The sequence below is a fragment of the Pituophis catenifer genome, unplaced genomic scaffold, assembly GCF_029215685.1.
Source record: "Pituophis catenifer annectens isolate HBS135680 unplaced genomic scaffold, rPitCat1.0.hap2 SCAF_2, whole genome shotgun sequence".
NCBI classification, from domain to species: Eukaryota; Metazoa; Chordata; class Lepidosauria; order Squamata; family Colubridae; genus Pituophis; species Pituophis catenifer.
Genome location: NW_027256882.1, coordinates 296644811 through 296670189, shown reverse-complemented (window position 1 = coordinate 296670189; position 25379 = coordinate 296644811). Strand labels below are relative to the sequence as shown.

Here is a 25379-nt window from a genome sequence, read left to right as displayed (position 1 = left end):
TGGCCATAATTAGCAGTAAATCAGTTTAATTGGGCCTTCATGTGTGGGCCTGGTCTTTTGTGCCTAATGGGCAGGGAATTGCTCATTAAAGGGTAACTTAGATTTTGTCTTGTTTATTGTGCTTGATATCCGCTGAACATTTCTCCCCATCTGAGAAAGGCGTCTTTTGCAAGCTGAATTGGGGGAAAACAGGCCTTTGTCCAGATGTGTCCACAGGATGGTCCAAGACATCGAAGCCATGACAACACGACCGAAGCTCTGCCTGTGTTTTATGTGCAAGACAAACTAGAAAACCATAGAGCTTTGATGGCAGTGTAGGCGATGCCATCTCCATTTTTTACAAAGGATGTGCCTCGGCTTGGCTCCCCTTCTTGCCCTGAAGGTGCTTAGTGGGAGCAGCCTCAAAGACTTGTGGGGGAGGGGAGCTTTTTCCCCATGCATACAACTGGAAAAGCTCCCCTCTAGACGGTGCCACCAGGCGCCCAGTTCCTTCCGGTTGCTCTGCTTTAAAGGCCCCGCTTGGGGCCACCACAACTGTTGGAGAGCCCAGGAGGAAAAAGATAATCAGGAGAAGCAAAGCAAAGGGGGAGGGACTCATTTGTTTGGGGGGGGTGCCCCTTGTTTGGAGTGCATCCAAACCCTCTGCCAGACACTGGGACTGGCAAAGGAGACTCTCAGAGCCCGGCCCCGGGACCCTTCCAGCCCTGCTTTGGCTTCCAGTTTGCCAATCTCCTTTTGGCTCCCTGGGGAACCTCAGCTCCCACTCTTGGGAAGCTAAACAGGGCCTGGTCCATTGGATGGGAGACCACCAGGAAAACCCAAGGCCAGGGGAAATGAACAAATAAATATGAGCCAGCAGTGTGCAGCTGCAGCTAAAAAGCCAATGCAGTCTTAAGTTGCAATAACAGAGGGATGCCACCAAGAACAAGTGAGGTACTAATACTACTCTATAAAGCCTTAGTAAGACCACACCTAGAGTACTGCATCCAATTTTTGTCACCACACTATAGAAAAGATGTTGAGACCCTAGAAAAAGTGCAGACAACAGCAACCAAGAGGATTAGGGGACTGGAGGCTAAAACATACAATGAATGGTTGCAGGAACTGGGCATGGCTGGTCTAGTGAAGAGAAGGACCAGGGCAGACATGATAGCCATCTTCCAATATTTGAGGGGCTGCCACAGAGAGGAGGAAGGTGGTCAAGCTGTTTTCCAAAGCAACTGAAGGCCAGACAAGGAATAATGGATGGAAACTGACCAAGGAGAGATTCAACCTAGAAATGAGGAGAAATTTTCTGACAGAGAGAACAATCAACCAGTGGAACAGAAGTTGCCACTGGAAGTTGTGGGAGCTTCATCCCTGGAAGATTTCAAGAAGAGACTGGACTTGCTTGAGCGGGGGTGGGGGGTGGCAGGTGTTGGACTAGATGACCTCTAGGGTCCCTTCCAACTCTTTTAATCTGTAAACAAAAAAGCCCTCATGGGTGCTCACTTCGGCAGCACATATACTAAAATTGGAATGATACAGAGAAGATTAGCATGGCCCCTGCGCAAGGATGACATGCAAATTCGTGAAGCGTTCCATATTTTTTTGCTTTATTGTGTGTCTGGAAAAAGTATCAGTATAAATTAAATGATAAGTTACCAATGTGGACAGTACCCAGACACGCGATAGAGAACATAAGTGTAGAGCAAAAACAAGATGTGATTACAATTAAAATCTTTTAATCAATTAAGAGAAGAAAAGATAATTCAAACATGGTTTCAGTATAGACAGCTGCAATCTAGATGGAGAGAAGATCAGAAAACTGGTATTTTGCAGAATGAGAACTTGGTAAAACAAATTAGAGACCAAAGTCAAATGCATATAAAAAGGCTGTATAATGCATTGGTAGAAATAGATTAAGAAACGGAGTTAGTTAAGGACTGTATGATAAAATGGGCACAAAATATTGAAGAACCAATAATGATGGAAACATGGGAAAAAATATGGGTTAGAAATGTGAAGTTCACGCAAGCCCAAAATTTAAGAGAGAATTTTTATAAAATGTTTTATAGATGGCATCTGGATCCTAAAAAGCTAGCCTGTATGTATCCAAGTTTTTAAGTGTTATTTATTATTTATTTATTTTTATTTTTTTAAATTTCTATACCGCCCTTCTCCAGAATAGGACTCAGGGCGGTGAACAGCCAGAGTAAAAAACAATACATACAAAATTTAAAAACAATTTAAAATAATTAAATATTACTGGCCGTAAATTAAAATAACCCAATTTAAAATCAATTTAAAATTAACTCAGGCCAGCCCCGCTAGTTGAAATAAATGGGTTTTCAGGGCCCGACGAAAAATCTGGAGGTCTGTTATTGTACGTATCTCTGGGGGGAGGTTGTTCCAGAGGGTGGGCGCCGCCACAGAGAAGGCTCTCCCCCTGGGGGTCGTCAGCCGACATTGTGTTGGAGTGTGAATGTGATGATGCCACATATTATCATATATGGTGGACATGTAAAAAAATTAAGGCATTTTGGATAAAAATATGGTGGATTATCCAAAATATTCTCAAGAAGAAGATAAAATTTACTCCACAGTTCTTCTTGTTAGGTATAATTACAGATTGTACGGTTATAGAGACTAAATTGATTTTAAATTTAATAACAGCAGCCAGACTTTTGGTGGCGCAGTATTGGAAGAAGGAAGACTTACCAACTATTGAAGAATGGACATTAAAAGTAGTGAATTTAGCAGAGATGGCAAAAATTTTGGCATTTTTTTTTTTTTTAATTTGATTTATATGCCGCCCTTCTCCGGAGACTCAGGGCGGCTTACAATGCGTTAAGGACCATTCAAATGAAAGATATATATCGGAATGGAGAAGATGGATTGACTATATTCAAAACAAATATCGGACTAAAAAGTTTCAAATAGCCTATGAATGAAACAAAAATTTTCTTTTTGAATTATGTTTTGCTAGTTGAAAGGGGAGTTAAAGAGCAAGAGGGAGTTTGGAGACTACAGAATGTCAGCATATTTTAGTTTATGTTTGTTAAATGTTATATACCCTGTATTTGCTCTGGGAAGTCCGGGGTGGGGGTGGGGGGAGTGGGGGATGGGAAAAATTGTTGTAGTGTTTGATAAAACTTTTTAATAATAATAATAATAAAAAAAAGCCCTCATGGAAGGACACCCGCGGCGTCCCTTGGTCGCAGGGAGGTTTTCCGCGCAGCTTCTAGCGTCGGTGCTTCCCCGACCTTCGCGCTCTCCGAGACCTGGGCCGGCAGGAGGGAGTCGGGCGGCCGGAGGAGAGGGGGGTGCACTACAATTCCCAGGATCCCTGGCGGAGCAGCCCGGTCCCGGCCACGCCCCTCTCCCCCGCCCCGCTGTCATCACGGACCTGCACGTGGAGGAGGCGTGGCCACCGCCGCCGCGCCCGCTCATTGGCCAGCGGCGGCTCCGGGGCTCGCCCGGAGAGCCAATGCGCGCGGGGGAGGGCGGGGCCGCGCGGGGCCCGGAAGCTGCTCGGGGAAAGGGGGCGCCGCGCCTGCCGGACCTCTCGGTCTCCCTCCCTCCCGCGGGAAGCCCCGGAGCCTCTGCCGGGAGGGCGGCGGCCGGGCGGAGCAGGAGCAGGAGGAGGGCCCGGCCTGCAGGTAAGGCGTGGGCGCCGCTGCTCCTGGTCTCTGGAGGACGGGGCGCCTCCGTCCGGCCTTCCCCCGCACGGCCGCCTCGCCGCCCGCCCCGCTCACTGCCCGGCGGGAGGGGCCCCCCTGGGGGTCGCTGGGGGGAGGTCAGTGAGGGGGAGCAAAGGAAGGGGGGCTCGCGACCCCAGGGAGGAGGAGGGGCTGCCCCGAGCACTCGCAAGAAGCGGGCAAGCGGGAGGGAGGGAGTGGGGGGGGTCTCCGAGCGAGGCCTGGCTGGGCCCACGAAGGAGGCCCGAGAGGAGCCCCCTCCCACCCCCCCTTCTTTCCCCTTCGCCTGAAAGGGGGCTCCGTTTGTGTGGGCTTCGTTGGAGCCCCCTCAGATACCAAGAAAGGGGCCGGGGGGAAGGGGGCCCGCAGGAGCTGCTGGGTGCCATGCCCAGTTCTCCAGGGGGTCTGTTGGAGCCGCTCAGTGCCAAGGTGCTGCCCTGTTGGAGGTGCCTGCCCGCCCTGGGTGGGGCCACAGATGCTCCGCTTCCCCTGGAGTTTCAGGAGTGCCAGGCAGGGAGTGGGGGAAGCCGGAGGCCTCTGAGTGAGTCAGCGGTGGGGGTGGGGTGGGGGTGGGGGCGGCCATGTGGGCACTCGGTTTGGTCGGCCAGGTTCTCCAGGGTGTGTCTGAGGGGCCAAAGCATTCCTCTGCTGGCCAGTGGGGCAGGTGGGGTCAGCTTCTTCTCCAGGGAGACACGCCATCTTTGCCATGGTGGTCAGCAGCATAGTGGGATGCTAGAACCACCCATTTTGGAAGACAGTGCAGGACTGTCACCTGTGATGCTCCTGGAAAAAAAAGGCCAAAGTGGGGGAGGGGACTTGCTTGTTCAAGGTTGTTGGGCGGCCAGCCTCTCTTCCCCCCTCCCCCCAACCAGTCACAGAAGCTTTGGCTCCAGCACAGCTGCCCTCTAGCTCCCCCCACCCCTGTGATCATCCTTCCAGATGAGCAGGAGGGGGGAGGGGAGGGACCTGGCCTGAATTGGAGGCCTTTTAACAGCCTTGGGGGAGAGACATTGGCTCTGTGGCACAAAGCAAGCACTGACATTGTGGGGCGGGGGGGGGGGGTTGCAGAAGGGCTTGGAAGCTCCTTTCCCTGGGGGTCCTGGATGTTCCAAAGAGACTGTGACTTCCTATCCTACTCTCCCCCCCCCCCATCCGAGTCCTCATTCCCCATGGAGGAAAGGCTGCTGCAGCTTTTCTCAACAAGGTTACCCTCTCTGGAGCCTGGTCTTCTCCCCTCCCCCATTACCTGGCGGGTCCTGGCACCAAAGGCCACTGACCATCTGGGGGGGGCATATTTGCCTGTAGCAGCCTGGAGGAAGCAGGGATAGAAGAGGGCAGTTTGTCAGGTTGCCCAGAGGACTGAACCCTAACCCAGCCTCAGCTATGGGAACATTGAAGCTGAAGTTCTGGGGATCCAGAAGAGGAGAAGGGCCTCTATGCTGAGTGGCAGCAGCTGCCCAGAGAAGGGGCTCCCCCCACTTCTGCTCTGAAATGCCAGAAACTAAAACCGCCTTTGTGCAACTTTTGCAGGCTTCTGTTACGGGAAGTCTGGATTTGCACACACACATGAACTTGCGTGTCTGCAGAAGGCTATGAAGGGGTCCAGAGTGTGGCACACATGCAACAGCTCTGGGTACGGCTTGTCCTTCAGCCAAGTGGGGTATAATTAGCTCGGACAGGCATAGCTGTAACCTCTCCACGTACATCTTTACAAGGAAGAAAAACGGCTTGGTTACCATATCCCCTTGCCACGTGGCCTCGGGCCCCTCCGAAAACTGCCTGTGAACTCTGAGCTGATAGGGAACCTGTGGGCAAACAGTTAAGAGCAAAAATTAAATAAAATCCAACTTTATCTCCTGCCCTACGTAGTTCTTTGTCACCGAAAAGTTACAGTGGCCTTGGCATCTCCTAGCCTGGCACCTTGATTGCCAGAGTCCGGTGTCTTTCAGCCTTGGCCACGGAAGGTGGGGCGGGGACCAGCGTAGTCTTTCTCATAGGGTTAACTCAGTTTGGGCAATTTCTACCGAAAAGGGTGGAAGGAACAAGATGCCAAAGGCAGGCAGGAGGAGGGGGTATGTCTTTTGGACCCTGGTGGGCTTCAGGCCAGGAAGGCCGCAGGGCCGAAGCGCAGGGTGGTTAGCGTGGCCTGTTGTGGAGGAAATGCAGCTGACAAAACTTTGCGCACTCTTCCTGGCTGAATTTGCACAATACCCCGGTTGAAAATGTGGTTGGCCAGTTTGTGGCAACCAGGTGAATTCGGGGAACCCTGGGTCAGTGGGCGTGCAAGCGCCCCCAGCCCCAATGGCCGGAGGCGTGGGACCTTCCTGTGGTCCTTGGCATTGTTCTCATTCCAGGCTGTGCCTTGAACCCCCACAGGCTGGGCTAACTCCCACCCTGACCCTGGTCTGGGGAGGGCTGTCTTAAGTGTCCCAGTGGCAAGAACCTGCCTCTCAGGAAGTGGGCGGGTGTGTGTGTTTGGGGGGGGGTGTCTTGGTGTCCAAGAGGCTCTCAGATTTCAGGGTGCCCTGCAGCATGCGGGCATTCTCCTTGCCCAAGTGCCCCTTCCCAGCCACTGGGTGCCCCCGCAGGAGCCAGCGGTGGATGCCTCCGGTCCTTGGGCGGGGGAGGGCCGAGCGGCTGCCTGCAGCTGCCCAAACAAAGGCAGGAGGGCAGTGCACGGAGGCAGGGGAGGGGGAGTCACTATGGCAACCCTGCTAGCTTGCAAGGACAAAAGCCTGGCAGGATGGCTGTGGGGAGGGGGCGCAGCCCCTTCCCCCAGGTCACAGGGTTGTGACCACGCGAGACGCCCCCGGCTCAGCTTCCCCTCGGGCTGCCCAGTTGGGGAGAGCCCTCCTTCCCGGGGGCCCAAATGGGCTGGATTGTCTCCTGTCCCCCCCCCCCCGGGGCTTGGCTCATGCGCAGGAGCGACTGGGAGGAGGCAGCGCCCCTAGTCTCTGCCCCCCCCCACCGCCAGTGTGCAGAGAGACGGCGGGGGTTTCCGTAACAAAGCCCCCCCCCCCCCGAGTTCCGTAGAGAAGGAAGAACGTTGTGAGGCTTTGCGCGCTCTCTGGGCTGGGGAGCATGGGGTCTGTAGTCCAACCCAGGGGCGGGGCGGGGCTGCAGCGGCTGCATTTCCTTCTGCTCGCTGGTGGCAAGTCCTGCAAAGCAGCGCCGGGGGAGGGGGAGGGGGAGGGGGAGGGGGGACTCTCGCAGAGGGGCGCCGGGCTCCCTCCGACCGAGCGGCCGGCGTGCGGGGCCGGGGGGAGGCGGGGCGAGGGGCGGTCCGGCGGGGCCGGGCATCGGCGGGGCGGAGACGGGTCGGGGCCGGCAGCCCGACTCGCTTAGCGGGGGCGGCCGGCGGGCGGCTGCGTGGCCATGCGAGCCAGGTGAGCGGCCGGGGAGAGGAGGGGGCGGCGGCGGGGGTCTCGCCTGAATTGCCGGGGGGCCGGGGACTCTTCGCCGCCTCCGGGGCGGGCGGGCAGGCAGGCAGGGAAGTGGGGGGGAGGGGGCGGCCGCGGGGGGCGGGTCTTGTGGGGGAGGGGCCGGGCCAGGTGGGCTGCTGGACTGGAGCCTGTGGGGGGGGAGGGCCGGGGGGTCCTGTGGGCGGAGCCGAGCCTCCCCCCTTTTGCGGCCCGCCTGACGTGGCCGGGGTCTGCGCGGGTTGCCGGGCTGGAACGCCCCCCCCTCCGTCGCCGGAATCGGTATGCAGTGCGAAGAGGGCGGGGGCTCGGGGGGGGGGTTGGAGCTGCCATCTTCTCCCCTCCTCTCCAACAGCCCGGCATTATCTCCCCCCACCCCCCCACTCCGTCGCCGGCCCCGGGAGAGCCTGCCGGACCCAGGCAGCAGCGGCTGGGATAGCTGGGGGGGGGCAGGGTTGCTTCCTCCTTCCCCCTCTGCAGCCTGGACTTTGGGCCCTCCGGGGGGCGGGGGGGGGAGAGGAAGGCGCTTCCAATGGGCTGCTTGGCCTAAGTAGCCATTTGCTGCCCCTGGGTGGCAGCCCAGCCCTTGGCACCTGCTGGGAGGGGGGCAGTCCCAGTGGGCTGAGCTGCCTGGGGGGGTGGGGGGTTGCTTGGCAACGGCTTTCCCAGGCAGAGTCTGCAGAGGGCCATCCCCTCAGTGGAAGAGAAGGGGTGCCTGCCTCATCGCCCCCAATCTCTACAGGTGCCACGGGGGAGAATCACCCAGCCCTCGGCCCCCAATACCACCATTGGAGGGATTCCTTTTGAATAGCTGCTCCTGAGGAGGAAGGCTGATTACAGCCAGGTGGGAGGGGAGGGCTCTAAGACTACCAGTTCTCTCCCCCCCCAGCAATTTTCCTTGCCCCTCCTTCAGGGACAGTCTAGATGCAGAGCCCCCTTGTCCCCCCTACTTGGGCCAGGCTTAGCTGAGCTGGCCCTTCCTCTGGCTCTCTGAGGAAGTCTGACCACAGGCCCCCTCTCCCCCAGGCCTGGCCAGCCCTTTTCCATGCTAGGGTCTCCCCATTCTGCGGGATTCCCACCCGGGTGGGGGCTGTGACATCATCAGTTCTTGTGTGGGGGGGGTCTGAGCCACTGCCTCTGTGCCCATCTCCTCCTCTCCCCAGGTGTGCTTTCTGCCCCTCGGTGCCCAGGCCCGGTGGGGGCAGGGGCTTGTCATGCCTCAGTCTGGCTCCCAGAAAGGCCCCCCCCTGGCATCTGCTGATGCCGGGAGCTGGCGGTTGAGGCCCCAGCAGCTCCCTGCTTGTTCTGGAAGCGCCTGGCAAACCCTTTCCGCCTGTGGCATTCCTGGTGGCAGCCCAGCTGTAGGTGAGTCAGCTGGCAGGCAGGGAGGAGGCCCGGCTGGTACAGAAGCCTTGCATCAGCAGGAACCGCCAGCCCTGCCCCCAGACGCCGGGCTGGGCAGAGAGGCCCTGGGCGGAAGCCCTGCCTTTGGTCTGGAGCAGCCGGATTAAGAGAGCTCCGGTGGTGCCCCTGTCCGAGCCACGCCAAGCCCAGCCCAGCGCTGGGATGTGGGAGGGGCCCTGCTGGGTTGGGGGGGAGGGATCTGTTCCCTCTGCCGGAGGAGCCGCCGTTTCCTGCCCTGCTCCTGATGATGCTGCCCAGGCAGACCCTGCCCACTTAGCTTGGCTGCTGCTCCTGGCATGGACTGGGCAGCTGGCAAACTCAGTTGCGGGGAAGGGGCTGGGGTTTCCCTCCCTCTGCAATTGGAAATGGGGCTGGGGATGCCTTTGCCTGCTTTCTAGGCCTCAGATGCTGGAGGTGGGCAGGAAGGGGCTGCTTCCACTGGGGCTGCCTTTTCAGGTACTCCTTCGTGTTTTGTGGTCTTTTTTTGGGGGGGGGAGCCCCGTAGGGCTGCTGCTGGTCCACTGATCTTGTGGTACGTTTCCTGGTTGGGTGACTGATACCTCACAGGCGAAGCCAGTTCCTTGTTTCACTTCTTTGGCAGAAGGAAATGAAAGGGGCTGCAATTTCTTTATTTTTCTGTATTTTATTTTATTTATTTATTAACTTTGCTTGCCATCCATCTCGCCAGAAGGTGACCCTATTTGCACACCCCTTTCATGGGTTTCGGCCGTCCATCATTGCATGGAGGATCCGAGAGGATAACCTTTCTCTTCTTGCGCGACTTCAGGCTGAGCACCGAGAATTATGAATTCAGCTAATGTGTCTGTCAAGGAATTGCCTCCAGACTCGCTGCCTCAAAGGACTCTGGAGTGTCCTTTGCCCGTTTGGCTCTTCCATGCCCCAGTTGCCTGCTGGGGAGCCTTCAAGGAAGAGGGGGGCCTCGGAGGACAGGATCCCTCTCGCCAAACAAACACCTCTGGAGAGCTGAGCCTGGGAGCAGATTCCCATGCTTTCCTTGGCGGAGGAATTGCCTGGCTCTATGGCTCGTGTTCCTGCAGGTGGGATTCCTGGCTTCCCTTCTGGATCAGACCTGTCTGGGTGGCCAAGGCCCCACATGATGGCCACCAAGACCTGGAGGAGGTCATTCTTGCCTCCTGGGAAGGATGGAAGGAGGGAGAACAACCTGAAGGACCAGGTTGGGGATTGATCGATCGATCTCCATGGAGAAAATCTATTTGTGTGGTCACTGAGTGGAATCCACTTGTTAACACCTCAGTCGGTATGAATAAATTCCAAATACTTCTTGCTGGCAGAAGCATTTGGGATATTTCTGCATCGATTGAGGAGAATATTTGTAGCTCAGGGTTGAATTTCTGTGGTCTCTTTATTGTGTCATGAAGCCAGGATCTCGGTTTAATTTTTCAGAGAAGCCAAGAATTGGAAGGTGAAAACAAACATGGCTTATGGCTGGCTTGTTAAAAGAGAAACAAGGGAGTATTCCAGGTTTGTGTTACTAGTTTCTGATACAAACAAAACATGGAAGAATCTCCCATCTTTAGCAACTCAGGAGGAGAAGGCTGGAGCACCTGGTCCACAGTGGGCAATTCTGGCTCCCGTGGGGTGTGACTGCTTACAGATAAAAGCAAGCAAGTGTGGAGGCCCTGAAGAACCTGGGTGTGGCCCTCAGCACTCCCAGAAGCCGTGGCATTCTAGCTGTCCCATTGCTTCTCGCTCTTCATGACCTGATGGGTTTCATTTCACTAGGCAGTCATTGCTGCTGTGAGATCTTGTAGCTTCTGCTTGGATCTTTGGTGAAGGCATCTCACAGGCCATGGAGGGCATGATGGACCCCCCCATTCTTCTCAGGGAAAACAAATGGACATAATCAAAACCTGGAATTTTTTTTCCATTGTGCTAGGAGGAGGCAACCATTAAATATAAAGAATAACAGAATTGGAAGGGATCTTGGAGGTCTACTAGTCCAGCCCACTGCTCAAGCAGGAGACCCTTTACCAATTCAGAGAAATGGCTGTCCAGTCTCTCCTTAAAAGACCCCCAGTGTTGGAGCTCCCACAACTTCTGGTGGCAAGCTGTTCCACCGATTCATTGTTCTCACTGTCAGTAAATTTCTCCTTAGTTCTGGGTTGCTTCTCTCCTTGGTTAGTTTCTATCCGTCACTTCTTGTTCTGACTTCTGGTGTTTTGGAGAATAGGTTGACCCCCCCCCTTCTTTGGGGCAGCCCCTTAGAGAATCACCCTGTCGGATCTATACTTAACTTGAGTTTGCTAAGTATAAAATTTGACAGAATAAAACCAAAGTTAGTCCTAATCTGCATCGGAGGCAAGTGTGATCCCACCCGTCACTTGGAGATAAACGGTGGTCCTTCGCCCAAGGAAGGACTGCTCCTCCGCATCCAGTTGGCCTCCGTTGCTCCTCTTTTACCTGTGTGGCTCCCACGTCTTGTCCCCGGGGCCTTTGCTACTTCAGAGGGTGCTCGCTCTCCCCCCCCCCCCACCAAATCTTGTGAGACTCTGACGTGGCCCTTCTGCTTGTCATGTGCTCAGCTACTGCAGGGTCACACGAGGGCAGAGCTCCCAGCAGGGACAATCGCCAAGCGATGCTGCTGCAGAGAAGGCACAGCCTGGGTGCCCGGGGTCTGGCAGGCACCCAGGCTGGGGTGGGGGGGGGGAGCTGGAGCTGCTTTTCTATTCCAGCATTCCTGGCTCTGGACTTCCACATCTGTACACAAGCCCCTTTGATTTCTGCCTCTGCTTTTCCTTCTCTTGTGCTGCGGAGGAATTTTTGAATTGGGGGGTGGGCTACGTAGGTCTCTGCTGGTCGGTGGGGGGGATTTGGATCGTCTGTGTGGTTCTGGCCACCGTGGGCTGCTGCCCCCCCAGCCCCCCCCTCCGAGCAAATGCTTCCCAGGGCCCTGTGCCTCTGCTGAGGAGGGTGCTACCTTCCACCTGCTGTCTTCGCTCTCCCTGAGCCTGCCTGGAGGGCCCAAATGTGGGGGTGGCTGTGGGGAGGAGAAGCGTGTTCAGCCTTCCTCTCACCCGTAATGCGCTCGGGGCCAGCTGAGCACTGCTGGGGTTAAGCGAGGACACGCTCTCATCCCTGGGAGAATCAGGAGGACTAGAAATCCCAGCATGCACTGCTCTGCATCTTTGGAGAGGAGCAGGCTGGGAGGTGTAGTTTGCTGACTCGGTTGGCCGGTTAGCAGCAGAGTCTGGCTGCCTTTCGGCTGAGACTGATGCTCTCCTCTGGGCTTGCGGAGGAGGCCGATCCAAGGCTTGGAAGGGGGGAGGGAAAGGCTGAAGGGAAAGGGAAGCCCTACCAGCTGCCTTCCTGCCCTTTTTAGCCCCCCCACCCCCAGGAAGGACAGGGGCTGTAGGGTGCTGTGCACCACTGGAATGGAAACAAACTGCCGAAGCAGATGTGTTTTTGAAGCAGAGTAATCCATACGTTTATTAATTTATCTAGTTGTTTAATTTAACAATCAAAAATGATCCCTTAACGTTTGAATCGCCCAAGTGGGGGATGTTGGTTCAAAGAGTTTTCTTTGTCCCCCTTTGCTGGTCGTGCCTCAGCTTCCCCAGACAGTCAGCCCTCACGGTGACTGGGGATGATGGGAACTGCCATCACTGGAGGGCACTGGGAAGGGAAGGCAGCTTAATCACTGAATGGGGATATCAACCGGAAGAAATATCTAAGCTGCTCCATGCTTTTTCTTTTGTAATCCCAGTGAAATCCTTGGATTTCTTTTTCATGCTGATAGAATAAGGCCTGAAGTTTGCAAAGGCACGTATGCGTTTCATTCCGTAGGCAGACCCAAAAGGAAACTGCATGAATGCTGCGCCAGGCATTTCCTATTGGTCGATTCGAAAATAATGTTACATTTGATTGGTCTCTTTGGTTTGGTTTACCTGGGAGAAGAATGGTTCCCTCCCCAAGACTCTGCTGTCCCTGCTGATTGCTGAGCCTTGGCAGAGCAAAGGGGGGCCCTGCACATCCCTCCTTACCTGGCCTTGACCTGCTGCCTGGTTTGGGGAGGGGGAGGCGCTGTGGGTCAGGGCCAGAGGATTGGGCTTGGTCCAGCAGCTGCAGAGGAGTTATGAGATGGGGAGGGAAGTCTGGTTTGTCTTTTGCCCTTTTAAGGAGGCCTTGAAGCCTCTCTGGGAATGCCCATCTTGCTGGTCCCTGGTGATCTCCTTCTGGTTACTTCTCCTTGAGTGGGGAGGGGGCTACACCTTTCAATTGCATGGAGCAGAGCTCTTCTAAGATTGCTGTGGGCTTCTTACTGTTTGGGCTAGTTGTTCCACTGGTTAATTGTCCTCACTGTCATGAAATTTTTCTTTCTAGGTTGCTTCTCTCCTTGATTAGTTTCTGTCCATTGCTTCTTGTCCTGCCTTGAGGAGAACAGGCTGAGCCCCTCCTGTCTGTGGCAGCCCCTCAAATATTGGAAGATTGTTGTCATGCCCCCCCTAGTTTTTCTTTTCAGTTGACCAGACTTCCCCAATTCCTGCAACTGTGCTCCTGGCAACGGCTAGTTTGAGGAGGCTGCAGGGGCTTCCTGGATTATGTGTGTGTGGGGGGGATGCACTGCATCTCTTTCCTCTGTGTAGCCAAGGAGGGTGTGGGTGTTGGTGGCTGCAGGGCCTTGTCCTGCTGTTATCAAAGGGCAGCAGCTTGGGGAGGGCACCCCTCTGCACCGGGGAGGGGGGGGAAAGATGTTGGCATCTTGTTATTTTGCAGTTCAGTTGCTCGAGGGGGCCAGTGTTTTGCAGGTGGCGTGTTGGCCCCTTTGGGGTCATGCCCAGCCATCGGTCTTGTTTGTCCGCCTTCTGGGGCATCTGGGCCTTTGTCAGCTTCATTATTGGTGCTTTCAGGGAGCTGCCACCCCCTTCATCTGAGAGTCTTTATTCCTCAGCCCCTTTTCCTGGGAAATTCTGTGCCTGGCATCTGTCGCCCCCTCACCTTTTGCACTGGGGTGGCACAGCCTGTGGGCAGAAGTTCCGGTTTCCTTTTTGAGCAGCAGCTCATCTTCCGCTCTCTTCTTCCTCCTTCAGCCCCTCAGCCGATTCTCGTCTCCAGCACCCCTGAGAGGGTCTCCCAGCACCAGTCCAGCCCTTTCACCCCCTGGTGCGCTCTGCCCTTCCTTTGCTCTTAGCTGCCCAGGTGCTGCTCTGGCTGGCACCGAATGGGACAACTCGCTGCAAGACCATTCCAGGCGGGATAAGTCAACGCCATAAATGTCACCCGCCACTGTTTCTTCGATCTTATTTTCACTGACAAAAATGGAAATAATGTCAGACGGGTGGATAACATTGGATTGCATTGAGTTTCCCCACGTGGAATGGTCTCGCAGCGAAGTTGTCCTGAGCCACATTGGCCATGGCGAGTTGTCCACTCTGGCAGTGTTGACAGCACAGCAGAGAGAAAGAGCTGGGCAGGTGAACACAAAACACCTCGACCTGCACTGCAACTGCAGCATTGATTCTCCATCAGTTAAAAAACGATGAGGACTCGCAACTTAGCTGCTCTGGACAGGTTGTGGCGAGGAATGAGGAGGAGGAGGAAGGCCCAACTCTGGGCTCCCTTCCCTGCCGTCTTCCCCCAGCTCAATCAGGGTTGTGTGCAGGGACATGCATGTGGGTCATGGCAGTGGGGTCCTTGGAAGAAGGAGGGCTGGAGGAGGCTCAGAGGGTCTGGGGGGACAGTGCCCCTCTTCCTGCTGTGGGGCGGCCGCTTCTCCTTGAGCGTCTGGAGGTGACCGCCCTCCAAGGGACCTTGGAAACAAAGTCCCTCCCCCTCCCCCCCAGCTTTGGCCTTCCCTGCCTGCCCCACACCTCTGCCCCCCCTCCCATTCTCTTGTGGCCTGGCTGATTTACATACTGGGCTGCCATTGGCTGGCTCAGCCCAGGGGAGGTATAGGGGGTGGGGTGTCATGGTGACCTGGGCTGAATGGGGAAGGTAAAACCCGGAGCAGCCTCTCCGGTGGCCTCCTCCTCCTGACCCTGGAATTGCACCAGCAGCTGGCCTGGGTAACTTTGGAGGGGGGGGGAGGGGGGAGCCAGGCAGGCTCTTGCCTGGGGCAAGGACCCCTGAAGGCAAGAGCCCCTGTGCTGGAAGATGCTCCGACCCCTGGCAGCAGCTCTTGTTGCCCTATGGCTCCCATTTTGGAAAACTGGCTGGCATTGATGGTGGTTTGCTTGTGGTCCTCCAGGTTGGCCTAGAGCAGGGTTGTCAGTGTTGAGATTTGTGGACTTCAACTGCCAGAATGCCTCAACCTGGTCCCAGAATTCCTCAGCTAGCATAGCTGGCTGAGGAATTCTGGGAGTTGGAGTCCACAAGTCTTAAAAGTGGCCAAGTTTGGAGATCCCTGTTCTGGAGGAGCAGACACCCCCCCCCCCCGTTTTCCCAGATGGGTTGGATCCAGGGCCTGGCCTTTGGGCCTCAGGTTCCTTCTGGGGTCTCTGGGTTCCCCAAAGGGCTCTTCAGCTGGGGACTATGCGGGGGGTGGGGCGGGGGGGCTTCTGGAGTTCAGGCACAGCCAGGGCTTTTGTAAGAGCCCCCTCCTCTCTTGCTCCCATTTGAAAGCGGGTGGGCTGCACCTTTGGGGGGGCTTGCTTTGGCCCAAAGCCAGATGGCCCCAGGACCCCTGCCGAAAAGCCCCTTTCCAGGAAGTCTTTGTGAGCTCTTCTCATTCCTCTCCCCTGTTGGGGTGGGACAGTGGTGGGGGTTGGGCCCACCGTTCCAGCCCACCCCCAAGGTGAGAGGGGGTCTTAAGCAAACTTTGCAGCAAAACCCATCAACACTGTTTGCTGTGTCTAATCCTGGCCAAAGGAGCCCATGTCCTTGGCTGGCCGGGTAGGTTGAACCGGGTCCAGGTGAGGCCTCCCTGCGGTGGCTTGAGGCTGGGGCGGGGCTGCTGCCAGGGTCCCCTTTACAGGACACCTGCCTTTCCCTGCTCTGCAACAAGGTGCCCCTTCCCTCCCCCCCGTCCCTGCGGCTCCCCTTGGCCTCTTTGTTTCCTGCAGCCCCCCCCCCACTGCTCCCCCTCTTCCAGCGCAGTCTGAGCACCTGCTTCCCCATGCCCTTTGGCAGCTGGCATGAGCCTCTGCAGGGGGAGGAGGTTGGAGGACTGTGCTCCAAGGGGACCCCTTCTGTCCTGGGGTGCTGTGGGGCCAAGGCTGGCTGTGGCTTGCCTTCCTTGCTGTGGTACATGGCGGGAGGGGGCTTCTCTCTTTCCACAGACACTTCCTGCTCTGGCTCTTTTGCGGCTACTGCTTTGACACCCCCCCCCCCGATTTGCAGTAATCCTGCTGTCAAAGCTGGGGAGGAGAGGGCCTCGACCCCTGCCCCCACTCCAGCCACAGGCCCTCTGCCAACCTCTCTTGTGGGCTCCTGGCTGGTGCAGCTGGCTGCCAGTCTGTGCCCATGCCCTTGGGGCTTTGAGGCTGCCAGTCCTTGATTCTGATGGAGTTGTCTGGACAAACCCTTGTGTGTGTGTAGGGAGGGTGGTTTTTTTTTTGGGGGGGGGGTTTGCAATTAGAAGAGAATCCACCCAGAGGAGAAGAGGTGCTTGCCTGGCTCTCCTTCCTCCGTTCTTGCAGGGATGATGAGGCCAGGGGGGGAGGGGGGGAGGTGGACGCAGGACCTTGGCATTTAAATCAGAAGTCTCCAAACTTGGCAACTTTAAGATTTGTGGACTTCCAGAATTCCCCAGCCAGCCATGTTGAAGTTGGAAAGCCCTGAGGCAGCCCAGACCCGTTTGGCTTTTCTGTGGGCAATTCGGAGGTTTCCCAGGTGAAACATAAGCCACCATTTTACATATGAAATCTCTCCCCGCCACTTGAAGAAATCCTTCGTTACTGAAACCACAGGTGGATTTATATGGACACATTTATGGATTGACCAGAGAATCCTTTTCTCCTTGGAAAAGTCCCTAGTCGCCCCCTCCTCATTAAGAAGATCCAGAGACCCCCTTCTCCTCTTCCTCCCTGCCGTGCCAGGAGGGGTCTCTGGATTCCCCACCCCTCCCTTCTTCCTGAGGAGGTCACAGGCGGCCTTTTGCTCCTCTGTCTCCCCAGGGCGGCTGCCCAGTTGCTTCGTTGGCCTGGGGGAGACGTGGTGGTGGTCTGCGTACAGAGCCGAGCTGGAACCCGTGATGGTGGGAGCCATCCCCCGGCAGCCGCGCCGCTTCTGGGGAGTGCCAGGGTGGCAGGTGTCCCCAGCCAGCTTCCCCAGTCACCGTCGGCTGCTGCAGCAGGAGAACACGCCGGCCAGGGGACGGGACCCCGTGCAGTGGGGTGAGTGGGCAGTGCAAGTGCTGTAGACCTTGCAATGGGGCTGGAGGGTCAGGAAGGCCTTGGCCCCTCGGCTTCTGAGCACTTGAAGAAGGAAAAGACACACACACACACACCTGATTTGGCTCACAGGGTTGCAGCAGCCTGCAGCTGAGAGAGGAGAAATCCGTGGCTCTGGGGCTGCCTCTTGGAGGGCAGTGTGGGGGCTCCTGCTTGAGGCCTGGAGAGGCACCCTTGGAGGGAGGGGGATTGCTCAACCCCACCCTCCCTTTCCTTTCAGATGTGGCTGTGCAGCCCACTTCCTAGCAGGGGACTCGGCCAGACGCCCTGACCACGCGGCACTTTAGCGCCTGTCCTCCCCCTCAGCCCCATGAGGCACCTCAGTGCTGAGGCCGGACTCCCCCGCGAGCAGAGCACAGGCCTGAGCCAGGAGCAGCAGCAGCAGGAAGATGAGGAGGAGGAAGAGGAAGAGGAAGAGAAGCAGCAGCAGCAGCAGCAACAGCCCTGGAAGCATCATGGCCTCCAGATGGGCTGCAGTCCACCAGAGCTGGGCAGCCAGAAGGTCTACCAGGTCTCCATCTTTTCTCCTCGGGGCAGCGGCTCTGCCCTTCCGCAGCAGAGGGGCCCCCGACGGCAGCCCATCAAGCGGGCCTGCCCGGAGCCCCGGTGGGTGGCCGAGGGTGGCGAGTGGGATGCCAAGAGGGGCCACTGGGGGACGGAGGAGGAGGAGGAGGCCATCGAGGACGGGCTCTTGGTGGACGGGCTGGCCCTGGGGGGCGCCGCCCAGCACTTCTCCCATAGCGGCCTGCGAGTCGTAGAGCACCGGCAGGAGGTCAGTCCCGGCCAGCGTGGAGGCCAGGAGCCCAGAGCTGCCGAGGGCCGGTGGGCGGCCCTGCCGCTGCCTGGCAGGCTCTGCACCACTTTGCACACGAGAGACTCGGCCCCCGTCTTGTGGGGGGAGCAGCCCGCCATGGACTCCAGGCCAGAAGAGAACGGGGGGGCCCGCTTCCCACACGATCACGATTTGCACAGCCCTGCACCCCCATCCCCCCTGCCAGGGCAGCCGTCCCCGGAGGCCGAGGCACCCAACACTCCACCCGAGGCCCCCAGCCTCAGCGCCAACGGGCTCTGCTCGGCCGAGAAGACGCCCTGCTCCAGCAGCCAGCTCTCGGGAGGCGGCCCCGCCAGCTGCCCAGCCAAGAGGAAGCTGCTGCCCTCGGTTGAAGGGAGGGCAGCCAGCGGTCTGGAGGAAGAGAGCCTTCTACCAGCACGCAAAAAGAGGGCCCTGCATTCTCCCACCGTGCCAGCCTCCTGCCGCAGCACCGATGCCAAGGGCGCCCCCTTCTGGAACCATCTGCTTCCCGCAGCCAAGGTAAGGAACGGGGGCCAGAAAGGGCCCCCAGTAGATCTGCCCCCCAAGAGGGCTGGGTAAAGAGCTGGGGTCCGGGTGAAGAACTGCTTTCCTGGGGTGTCCAAGGGGTGGCATCCTGGTGGCAGAGCCCCGAGCTCTGGCACACCCTGTCGTCCTGCAAAGGAGCCTCCCTTAGAGCTGGAAAGGGCTGTGCCACTCCCGGCGTGCTCATTGCACCCAGCAACTGTCAGCCGTAGAAGCTCCTGGACTTTCCCAGCCTTTGGGTGAATCCTGCTAGGTCAGCGGTCCCAACCTTTCCGGCTTGGGAGAACCAGCGGAGGGGGGTCGGAGGGGGCGGTTCTGTGCGAGGGGCAAGCCCCCACATGAGCAGCATAACTCCATTTGTGCAAGTGGTGGGTGCACATGTGATGTTTGTGCAAACAGCTGCACGTGCGCACACGCGTGGGAGGACTTGTGTGCTAGATGTCTCTCCTCCTGTCCTGGAAGGAAAGGAAGCCCCCCCTCCCCCCCAGCTGCCTTTCACCCGCCTCTGCTCTTTCTCCCCCTCTGCGTGGGGTGAATCTCTGGGTTCTCCCCTGAGTGGGGCAGGCATTCCGTTTTCTCCAAGATGCAAGGGAAGGCCTGGCCTTCTGTTTCCAGATCTACTGCATTTCTACCGCACTGCAATCTAATTGGCTGTTACATGCACCTGTGCAAATTAAAAAATAAGAACTTTAAAGTATAGTAGAAAAAAATTGTAATGGGAGGGCTCTGTTTAAGTTAGGGAGAGAGAGACATAACTGCACTGGTGGAGTTAGTGGAGGACTGGCATCTTTTATCTTTGGCCTCTCACCTTCTCACGGGGGGACCCCTGACTGCTTTTCCCAGAACAATTCTGGCTACAGAATGTGGCCCTGAAGATAACAGGGGCCAAGAGACGGCTCTACAGGCTAAAAGCAGCCAGAAGCTGCTTGGTAGCTGCGCTCCCGTCCCTGGGTGTCACCAGTGCTCAGGTTACTGAATGCCCAGTTTGGGTGATCTGGGCCAAAAGAGGATGCCCCAGAAGGAGTGGCAGAACCTGGGGCCGGAGGGAAAAGAGGAACCCGCCCAGAATCCCTACGTAGTCACAAACCGGCTAAGTCCAACCGCCACTGAATCTCACGCTGGCCCTGTTGAACCTTCCTGTTGGGGCCTAGTCTTTTGAGCCTGACAAGCAGCCAAAACTTTCAGATGTCCCAAAGACCTTCCAGGGAGGGGGGGTGGGGGGTGTGCTGGGGCTAATTGCTCCTGCGGAAGGTAATTCAGCATTTCTCGACCTGGGCTGCTTGAAATTTCCAAACCAACAGGTGGGCCAGGGAATTCTGGGAGTTGAAGTTCAAGAGCCTTCAAGTGGCTGAGCTTGAGAAACACGGATTCAACTGAACTGGACTTCCATCAGAGCAGCTGTGAGGCGGGTCCATCGGCTGCTGCTGCTGCTGCTGGTGGAAGGAAGGCTGGGTGGGCAGGCGGGCGGGCGGACAGGGCTGCCTTCTGCTTAAGAGCTGCCTCCTTCCTAGTGCTTGACTGCTTTCCAAGGGGTGGCCCGTGTGAAATGCTGTGTGGGCGCTCTCTCTCTTCCTCGCCTCTAAACGGCTGCTCCCAGGAGGAGGGCAATTTGCTCCGGAGGGGGTCCTGGATTGGAGGCAGGGGCTTGTGTGGCACTGCAGGATCTGACCTCCCCTTTCGGTCTCCTTGGTGCAGGGCTCAGCAAGCGGCAGGACTGGCACTTCTCAGTTGAAAACGGGGCTGCACCTCAAACCGTGAGTTCCCCCCTTCCTCCCCCCTTTTGATACAGGGAGCCCACAGCAGCCTCCAAGCCATGCAGCCAGGGGGACGGCCACGGGGCCTGTCCACGGAGCTCCCCAAAGCTACACATGTCCCAGGCCATCTCTCCCCCAGCACCCCACTCCCAGCAGGGGTCAAGAGGGGCTGGAGGAGGCCCCCCTGGAGTGAAACTTCCCTTCTGCCCCAAGCAGGAGGAGGCAGCTGCGCGGCAGCCCCGGAAGGGCTCTCGTGGGCAGGCGGCCCCCCACCACCTCCACCAGCCACGCCCTTCTGGGGAATTTTGAGGTAACCGTGGGGCTGGGGAGGCCTGACCTGCCACCCACCTGTGGGGCCATTAATGTCCCCCGTGAATGCGAAGCTGTGGGGTGGCTGCCTCCTTTCTACCGAGGGGGCTGAGCTGAGAAAGGCTCGGTCCTCTTTCGGACATGGGGGGGCATGTCCTGGTCAAGCCCCCCTCTCCTGAGAATGCCCCCCTCCCTCTCTCCTGGCAGGAGTCGATGCTGAAGGGGCGTTTCCCGCCCTCCGGCCGGATCGGAGGCTTCACCGCAGAGATCGGGGCCAGCGGATCCTACTGCCCGCAGCACGCCACCCTGCCTGTGGAGGTCACCTACTTCGACATAGCCGAGCACAACGCCCCCTCCCCGTTTCTGGTAAGGGGCTGCAGGGGAGCCAGCAGTGGCCCCTCCTGCCCTCCTTTGAGATCCTGCAGGGAAGGGGGCTGTGCTGGGAGCTAGGACAGGGAAGCCACTCTGCTGTAGGAGCACCCTGCTTCCTCCCGGCCCCCTGATTCTACCAGCAAGAGGCTCCCCAAATGAATTTCACCTGGCAACCAGCCACGTCCCCCCTTTTTTAACATTGTTCTGGTGCCGCCTTTGTGCCACAGGGAGTCATTGACTTGGAAGCCTTGGGAAAGAAGGGGTACAGCATCCCCAGAACGGGCACCATCCAAGTGGTGAGTGGTGGCGAGAGGAATGGAGGGGACTCTTGAGTTGTGGGGAGTAGCCTGGGGGGTGGAGACAGCCTGGCTCTCTTTTCCCTCCCCCTCATCTCCTGCCCCAGAGCAGAGAGGGAGGGGTGGGGACAGAAGGCATGGCAGGGGGAGGCTGGCCGAATAGCCCCACTCCTGACCTTCCTCTGTCTGCAACGCCTGCCAGCAGCTTCTGGCTTTCCCTCCCTCTCTCCCCACTGACTCCCCTCCCGTTTCAGACCTTATTCAACCCCAATAAGACGGTGGTCAAGATGTTCCTGGTGACCTACGACTTCCATGACATGCCTGCCAACCATGTCACCTTCCTGCGCCATCGCATCTTCCTGGTGCCAGTGGGCGAGGGGGAGGCCTCCATCTCGGATCTTGCAGGGCAGCCCAAGCGGGTCCTCTGCTACCTGATGCACCTGAGGTGAGGGCAGGGGAGCTGGGGCTGGGGTGTGACTGGCCTTCCCTGAGGCCCGGGAGAGCAGCGCCTGAGCCTTCTGGGCTCTTCCTCATGGCCTCCCTGCTGTCCAACAGCCATCACTGCCCTCGCCTGGGGCACAACGCTGGAAAATGCAGCCTCTCTTGTTAGTTGCTCAGAGAGTGGGAGGGATGGATTGGTGGATTCCACTGGATTTGTTTCATACCCCCACCCCACCCACCGCTGCTGGCCACCAGGAAAAGACCCCAAACCCTCTCCTAGATTTGGGCTGGAGCGGGGGGAGGCAGGAGGCAGAGAGGGGGGCCAAATTTAGCCCTATATCAGCACCTGTTCTGGGGTGGTGCAGCTGCCTTCAGAGGTGGGTTCAAACACCAGCAGGGAGTCAACCTCCTTTTGCACAGTGGTTCAGTGCTGTTTGACTGATTTTGGGCTCCTTTGCAGCTGCACAAAGATCTGTGCCACACCTGAGCTGGTGGTTGCACTTATTTTGGATGTGGTTTAGCACCATTTTGGAACAAGCCGCTCAGGGTCGTTGGATACGAGACGGGCAACAAATAAAATTTCATAAATAAACAAGTAAATAAATAAATAAAATTAGCCTGAACCACACTTGTTGGGCTCAGGGACTGTGGCATGATGAAGCAGCGGGGGTGGGGCGGCTTCCCTGTGCAGGCTCATTTGGGTCTCCTTGTGAGGGATCAGCTCAGAGACCTGGTTGGTAAAGGGGAGAAGTCCAGTCTGGGAAAATCAGCCTCTTCTGCTGCCCAGAGCAGAGTGGGCCCAAAGAGGAAGGGACATTCCACCCCTTGGCCAAACCTGTTGCGTTTTTTCCTTTCTGAGTCTGGCCTCAGCATTGCATAAACCAGCCAATTGCGTTATATCCAATGAACCAGGAATAATTGTGGTTCAGAATGACGAGCGTCTTCCTAGGGCCTTAGGGAATTGTGCTGGCTGCTTCCCCCCCACCCCCCTCCCAATTGCAGGCAAAGGTGCCTTGGTTCCCAGATGGACCACCTGGCCTTCTGGAGCAGCAAACTTCGATCTCCCCACCCAGGCCCCCTGTGAAGAGCCTCCTGCTTCCCTTCCCAGGTTCCACAGTTCGAAGTCGGGGAAGATCTACCTGCATGACAACATCCGGCTGCTCTTCTCGCGCAAGTCGATTGAGATGGACTCTGGGATCCCTTATGAGCTGAAGTCTTTCACGGAACTGCCGCGCAACCCCTGCTACTCCCCCCGGGCTTGAAGGAGGGAGCGGGAGAGCAGCACTTTGCCCAAGCCGAGGAGGGGCAGGGGGCTGCAGATGCTTCCCTGCAGCGGTCAGTCACCACTCTGAACCATGCCTGGCCCAGGGCGGCGTTTTACTCACTGGATCCAGCCCAGCCGGGATTACAAATGCAGCACATCCCAACCTCTCGTTCTGGTGGCTGGTACAATTCTGTGCAGGAGGCTGGGGAGAAGGGGAAGCAGAAGGGGCAGGTGTTGCCATGAGGGATGGGCTCTGCTGGCCTTCGTAGGCAGTCAGGGTGCATAGGCGTTTGGGCCATTCAGAAGCATGTACAGAACTGGGAGGTGGCCTTTTCCTTCAGGGACTTCGCGGGGGAGGTGCTCTTTTTAGGGATCAAGCTGGATCACCAGGCAGGAGCAGCTTTGGAGCCCATCCAAGCTAGCTTACGGGAAGGGAGCTGAAGGCAGCACTGCAGGGGGAGCAGATCAAGCATAACTGCTCCCCTTTCCAAGGAAGCCATGAAAGCTGTAACTCTCCCAGGAGTGGGAGTGTCTTGCCTCCCGGCTGCTGCTTCACACTCCCTCCTCCTCCTCCTCCCCTGGACCAGCTGTACAAGACCAGGCCCTAGGAAGGCTCATGCTGGCCTCTCAGTCCCCAGCTCTGGTCCACACACTGTGTGACCAAAAGAGAATTCAGACAGTTGATCTTTAGAGGTATGAGGCAGGGTTTGTGAATCAGTTTAAGTTTTTGCTTTGTCTGTGACCTGACCTGTGGGTCCTTCTGCTGAGGGCATCAACCAAGCTGGAGATGATAAGGCAGGAGCTGTTTGAGGGGTTCATGGATAGCTTTGAGTCTGTCCCAGTTTGAGCTGCACCAGTTTAGGAGAGGAAGCCTTGCTGTGAAGCCCAGACCTCTTTTGGGGGACAGTTCTGCTCCCTGTCTCCCAAGCATTATTTTCCCCTGGTATCATTTTGGTTTGGGTTGCATCTCCTACATTGTTCTCTCAAGAGGGAGCAGGTGTGATGAAAGGGGCTACAATTACAGAGACTTGAAAATATTTATATTTAAAAGGAAAGAAAGAGAGACAGGCAGAAATGTATGAAATACTTCCTTCTCTTTCCTTTTTTTTTGGAACAGAAAAAAAATCTATAAATGTGTGTTTGGAAAAAGTGTTTGTCTGCCTTGATATTTTCAAGAGGGTCTGACCCCACTGAATGGGGGTGGGGGCCTGAAATGAGACAGTTGAGCAGGTTGGGGCTGTTGAGCGACCTGATTTTTTTTTGGGGGGGGGACACATTTCAATTGGAAAAGAAAAGCGCCTGAGTGGCGTAGGAGGCTAATGCCTCCTAAAAAGGCAGCATTTAACATCCAGCTGCCTGCAATTAATGCGAGTTCAATTCTCCCCAGGCTCAAGGTCGACTCAGCCTTCCATCCTTTCTAAGGTGGGTAAATTGAGGACCCAGTTTGTGGGGGCAATAAGCTGACTTTGTATAAATATACAAAAGTATGAAGGCTATTGTTTAACGCATTGTAAGCTGCCCTGAATCTCCGGAGAAGGGCGGCATATAAATCAAATTAAAAAAAAAAATGGAGGACAGTGGCAACTGACACATGACAGATTTACTGAACAATTAACACTCTTGTTGGCCTTAAGGAAGCCTCATTCTCTACAACAGCAGGAGTTGGGCCAGAGTGGATAGTGTGGGAATGAAAGTGCCATGCAGTTAGATGATTGGTCTCCCCCCCAAAAAACTCTGGAGGCTTCTGGCTGTGCTGCATCAAAGTGTGCAATTTCCCAGGTGAGAAGCAGCTGGAGAGAAAGACATATTTTGTTCTGGCAGTGTTAAAATGCAGTACTGCAGGCTAACTGTATTCCCACTGCCAGCAGTTCAATCCTGACCAGCTCAAGGTTGACTCGGCCTTCCATCCTTCCAAGGTCAGTAAAAAGAGGACCCAGATTGTGGGAGGCAACATCTGAACTCTAAACTGCTCAGAGAGGGCTGTAAAGCACTGGTGACGCAGTGGTTAGAATGCAATATTGCAAGCTAACTCACTGCTCGCTGTCAGAAGTTTGATCCTGACCGGCTCAAGGTCAGCTCCACCTTCCTTCCAAAGTCAGTAAAACGAGGACCTGGATTGTGGGGAGCAACATGCTGACTCTATACACCGCTTAGAGTGTTGCGGAGCATCATGAAGCAGCATATAAGACTTAAGTGCTGTTGCTTCACGTGCATCCCTGGGGGAGACTTTTCTTCTGAGCGATCAATGGGGGTTTAAAGGATGGCTGTGGGAACCTTGCAAGCATCTGCCAAAAGGGCAAAGGGGAGGGGGGGAAGGAAGGCCAACATCAGACGAATGCTTTATTTAATGGGAGAAAAGCCTGAAGGGCTCCGGTGCTTGGAAGCTTCATTTTTCCTGCCTGGAGGCCCTGCGGGGCAAGAGGCTTCCCCGGAATGAGCCAGTTCTGACTTTCGCCTGCATTAAAACCGGGAACGTGGCCACCCCTCCCCCCCATTGGCCCTCCCTCAAGGGAAGCTCCCTTCGCTCGCTCTCGGCGCTCCGACGGGCGCAGCAAACGAGAAGGCCGGCGGTGGCGAGCCTGAGGTGTGGAAGGGCCGGAAATATCTGGGGCGGCGACCCGACGGAGCCTCCCGTGACCTGAGCCCAGAGAGTGGCCGGGCCATTTAACGGCGCGGAACCAGCGGCGGCGCGGAACGGTTTCTACCCAGGGAGCGTGACGAGTGGAACCGAGCGG

The 25379-nt window shown here is 56.9% G+C and overlaps 1 protein-coding gene and 1 non-coding gene across 4 annotated transcripts; both read left to right on the top strand.

The window, feature by feature from the left end:
* The first annotated feature begins 1483 nt into the window (after window positions 1–1483).
* LOC139313522 (U6 spliceosomal RNA) lies at window positions 1484–1590 on the top strand. Its single transcript, XR_011600125.1, has one exon. It is a non-coding gene; the product is annotated as a U6 spliceosomal RNA (small nuclear RNA).
* Window positions 1591–3528: 1938 nt separating this feature from the next.
* On the top strand, window positions 3529–23793 carry ATOSB (atos homolog B). Of its 3 annotated transcripts, none has more exons than XM_070938997.1 (9): window positions 3529–3641; window positions 16597–16815; window positions 17093–18184; window positions 19904–19962; window positions 20179–20272; window positions 20479–20637; window positions 20871–20939; window positions 21194–21384; window positions 22489–23793. In XM_070938997.1, exons 3-9 carry the CDS (start codon window positions 17183–17185, stop codon window positions 22640–22642), a joined length of 1728 nt encoding a protein of 575 aa, XP_070795098.1. In that variant the 5' UTR covers window positions 3529–3641; window positions 16597–16815; window positions 17093–17182; the 3' UTR covers window positions 22643–23793. The 3 variants fall into 3 exon arrangements, with proteins under 3 accessions (XP_070795098.1, XP_070795096.1, XP_070795097.1); XM_070938995.1 differs by having other exon boundaries at window positions 20176–20272; XM_070938996.1 differs by lacking the exon at window positions 3529–3641 and adding an exon at window positions 6995–7066 and having other exon boundaries at window positions 20176–20272.
* Window positions 23794–25379: the final 1586 nt, after the last annotated feature.